The 4,531-nt window shown below is 42.3% G+C and overlaps 1 protein-coding gene across 1 annotated transcript; it reads right to left on the bottom strand.

Moving 5' to 3' along the window:
- Positions 1-84: 84 nt before the first annotated feature.
- POLI (polymerase (DNA directed) iota) lies at positions 85-4,029 on the bottom strand (the record flags this gene model as incomplete). Its single annotated transcript, XM_010181531.1, has 8 exons — positions 85-287; positions 543-676; positions 1,039-1,130; positions 1,397-1,575; positions 1,687-1,923; positions 2,647-2,799; positions 3,084-3,248; positions 3,904-4,029. Coding segments are annotated over 8 exons (1,289 nt in total), but the record flags the coding sequence as incomplete, so codon positions are not given.
- Positions 4,030-4,531: the final 502 nt, after the last annotated feature.

The following is a 4,531-nucleotide window of genomic DNA, read 5'->3' as shown; positions in this document are numbered from 1 at the left end:
TTCTTGTAGATGGGTGTCACATTTGCAAACCAATAGAAATATCTCAGAACTTTATCTGCAAATGATTTTCAGCTTTCAGCTTACCCGGATGCGTTTTCCAGAGCCTGATGGTGGTGACATCTGTTTTAGATAGAAACCAATGGATCCTTTCTCGCTGCGAGGAAGATCTTTGAGGTTGGAGAAGCAGACGCTCAGAAGGGTAAGGTGAAACGGCAGATCTACGTCTATCATCTTCCGAAAGAGTTTCATCAGGACATCGACCAACGGGGATATAATGTTGCTGCTTTCTGAAAGAAAACAGGTTGGAAAATAGGATCGATTACCGACTGAGATGGATTTAAATAGCAAATTACAAAGGCAAACACTGCTACAGTTCAAAATAATCTGACAATAAAGCCATCAAGGTATTCACTCTCTTCTTTTAAAAATTTCCCAACTATTTAAGCATAGGGCATATTATCATGACTCAAAGTAACAGCATTTTACAGAGAAATGAGCTGGTAGCAGCACCGAGTTGACACTTGCAAAAAGCTTAAGCTTACCTTTTCCAAACTTGGGGATGAGATGAGGTGGAACAGGACACTGGCGGCTTTCCCGATGAAACCACTTCTCGGTTGCGGAGAACTGGCGTATGGTCAGTCTGACGGTGTGGGGCTGCCTCCCATCTTTGGATATTCTGTGGAGCGTTGATTGCACAGAGCAGTAAGGATTACTAGGAGTACTTTATAGTAGAAGTAATACAGGCTTTGCAGTTATACCCTGTATAACCGTCAGCTTTTAGCTCTTTCTTGTTCATGGAACTGAAATATATCTTTTGTGAGACTTGTACGGATGCAAAACCTCTAAGGTTTGTCGAGTATTTTAAGGCATGAGGAGTATTTAAGAGTTGCAGGGTAAAAGGGAGGTGGGGAAGGTCTCAAAGGGGAACTGGAGAGGCAGGTGTTGTCCCTACAGAGAAGAAATGTAGAGTTTGAGACAAACCTAATATATACAGAGTCCTTTCAGGTCACAAATTGAGTCATTAGTGAAGACAGTCACCTGTCTAATAGGTTAGGAAGCAGCTCTTCAATTTTCTCTTTAACCTCCACTTCCGTTGAACATTTTTTAAAGGAATCTTCATCGCTAAAAGACTAAAAAGACAATAAATCGCACGTTAGTCCTTTCAGGTTTAGATTTAGTTCAAAATCCTGAAGAGGAAAAAAAGAAAAAATCCCACAAGTAAATAAGTAAAATTAAGGCATCTTTGACACGCAGAGCTCAACTGAATTTCAAGAGAATTATACAATAACTTGAGCTGTACCAGAGCAAATCAAAATGCACCACTCTGCTTAGTCCTGTATAGAACCAAAAGCCATTTTTTAGCTCTTTATAAAGTATTTCAGAACAATACTTGTACCTGAGGAGGGCCTGATGGAGTCACTGGGGATTCATCCTCTCCGTAGCTGAGTTTTTGGATACGCTGAGCGATCCCAGCACCCAATTCCTTCTCTAACGCCGCCGCTGGAAACGCCTGGAGATCGCACACCTTCCTAACGCCCAGCGCTCCAAGGCGTTGGGCGGTTTTGTAGCCAATGCCTAAAACAAGAAGTTGATTCAAAAAAAATCCACAGAGAAGTGAAACCATGAAGTCATTTCAGCTGTAACTTGTGCAGTATTTTTATTACAGTCTCATCGTACCACACTCACCAGGCACTTTTTGGATGTGGTCAAGGCTGCGTAGTAAATCTGGACAGCTTTCAGGCAGGAGAACCGTTTGCTGATTCGGTTTAAAGGTCCCTGAAACCAGTTTGGACAATAATTTGTTCGAGGCCACTCCTGCGCAGCCTGTGAGGCCCAGCCTTGCATATATGGCTTCCCTGAACTCTTCTGCAACCTGGGAGCCAACAACTAACCTGAGGTGCGTTGTATCGTGCAAATTAATAGCTGCAAAGGAAAATAAAAGCAGTGTTTGGTATGTAAAGTCACCTAGTTAGCTAGTTCTCTAGTAAAGTGTAGCTATATTTTGAAATTACATTAAAGCAGTACAAGAAAGTGCGGTCTCATGGGTCAAGTGGTATTGCCATGGCTTCTGTAGCCAGGTTGAATCTCGCTCCTGTCACCCAAAAACCCTGGTAAAAGGGAATCTGCTGGCCAAAATCAGGGGTGTACTGTCCAGGAAGCACAGGGGATATTTTAAATATCAAATACAACATATTAAGAGGTGTCAAAGTGTTAAAGATCACAGATTCCTGTACTACTCTTGGTAGTAGGGATTCACAAATCTTTAATTTACAGCCTTGCAGCTAAGCCTTTCTTACCCATGCAGACATCATATGAGGAAAAGGAGTGTTCAGGCACTTCCCTCCTCTCCAAACCATATTCAAAGCCACGCATTCTACATCTTACTACAGTAAAATTCATGGTTTTTTGAAAGGACAATGAAAATACATTCTGCCGAGTCACTGCATGTGCTTATTGACCACAGAGCTACAATTTTTGTACCATGAAATTGGCATGCTAATTTGGATTTGTGATACAGGTACTCCCACATACAGAAACCAAGCACAGAGCAAGCCAAGTTTCCAATACTTGGGAGCAGACAGATACTTTGGACCGAGCTCCATAAATATTTACTGTCTTTTTCACCACAAAGAATATTTAACTCACTTTGGTTGTTGTACACGTGGCCACGCACGCAGACTCTGCAACAGCCGCTTCGCTGTAGCTGGTTTAGTCTTTTCTCTACAATCTCTGTGATATCCACAAAATTTTCATCAAACCCAAGCCTCTCCACCAGCGGACAAAACTCCCCCAGCAACTCTAGGAGGAAAAGGCAGCCAAAGATGATATGCACAGAACTAATAATGGGAGGTGTTCGTGTTTCTTCAATCCACGGCTGATTTACCGATGATTTTATAGTGCCTGAGCCAGACTGCAACCAAGTCTGACAGCTTATTTTATGAAATGTTACATTGCCATGGTATAAGGCTCATTTTAAGAGCTTTTAGAGCAGGAAAATGTCCTATGCTATTGCACAGATGTGTAAATGCACATGAAGTTTAAGAGAAAATTTAATTAATTAATTAATTAGATTCATTTTGTACCTGTAACCTTGTAGGACATTTCTCTGTAGGGAGTCAGATCTTCTCCGTTAACCAGTATCAGCTGAGGACACTTCTCCTTAGCATCCCTCACTGCCATCAGTTTCTTAACTCCAAGCTTTCGGGCTTCATAGTTGCAGGTAACGACGATGTTTTTCTGTTGAACGCCTAAAAATCCAGGTTAAATGGTTTTTAAAGCGTCGGTTACTTGGTATTTCACGGAAGACCACACCGCTGCAAAGCCTACGCTTCGATGAGAGTGCAACATTGTAGAATAAGCAAACAAACCAGCACAGCAGTCTTGATTTAAAGACTATGAGAAGGGCAGAGCTTTCAATTTTGAGAGGGTAAGAACACTGCCAAACCATATAGCTATGTTTTCCTATTGTAATATTGCACTTAATTTTGGCCCCTTTACCCATGAAAGCGTTTTTTACGGTACAGTCATTTTACGATGCACTTTCTCCACCGATGGAGATGGAGATTTTGGATGGAATAAGCCACGCTTTAACCACAACAGTGTCAAAAGGCTCAGGCTCACCCGTGGAGCTCAGCCCTCCCTGTGCCCACGTACATTGCAAGCCAGCTTCAAACCCCAGAACTGCTCAGACACGTCCACCAGCGCCTGTTCTTACACTCACGAGGATTTATTAACCTTGTAGTCATACTACATGGAGTCTAGACTGCACCTTGCTCCCTCTAGATGTGGAAACAGCTCCGCTGCGACTGCCTGTATCTCACCACGCGGGCATGTCCTTCGTTTATTCACGTCTTTAATTTCTCCCATGCATAATCCCCAAATTACCAGCAAAGCAACTCGTACCTAAAGGCTTGTCTCTTAATTCAGGATTACGGATCATTTCTACTTGGGCATAAAAGCAGTCCAAGTCAAGGTGCACAACCACTCTGCACGCTGCGCTTCGTGCTGGGACGGGCTTGCTGTGGCCTGCTGCGAGGAAAGTAAATGAACAGATTAAAAACTGCCAAAATGTGTAATGTTTTAAAAATTAATCCACGCTAATGAAGAGATATCACAAGAAGAATATAAAATTTACAAGGTTTATACTAATTCTAGCGCTGCATTAATTCTGGGATTACTTATGAGTGTAAATGATCCATAACAACTCATTTTTGGGGGGTCACTTGTATTTGTTTTTCACTGAACATCGCTTTACTGGTACAACCGCCTTTCACAGCAGAACACCAAAACTTCTTTTACATGTATTCCTGTAAAATAACCCGTTTTTAACTCTGCTAAGATAGCCCAATTGGAGATCCGCCTTTCCCAGGGGCTGCCAACGAACGGTGGCAAATCACCGTCCGACAAACAGCAAAACCTGCTACGAAAACAAGCCCGCCAAGTTAAAAGAATAATTAAAAAAGAGGCTTTTGTTTATCTAGGCTGAAAACAACCAGTTGGTAACAATCCAAATGAAACCCTTGTCTGCGGG

This window comes from Mesitornis unicolor, unplaced genomic scaffold (assembly GCF_000695765.1).
Source record: "Mesitornis unicolor isolate BGI_N332 unplaced genomic scaffold, ASM69576v1 scaffold31143, whole genome shotgun sequence".
In the NCBI taxonomy this organism is placed as follows: domain Eukaryota; kingdom Metazoa; phylum Chordata; class Aves; order Mesitornithiformes; family Mesitornithidae; genus Mesitornis; species Mesitornis unicolor.
This window is presented reverse-complemented; position numbering and strand designations above follow the sequence as displayed.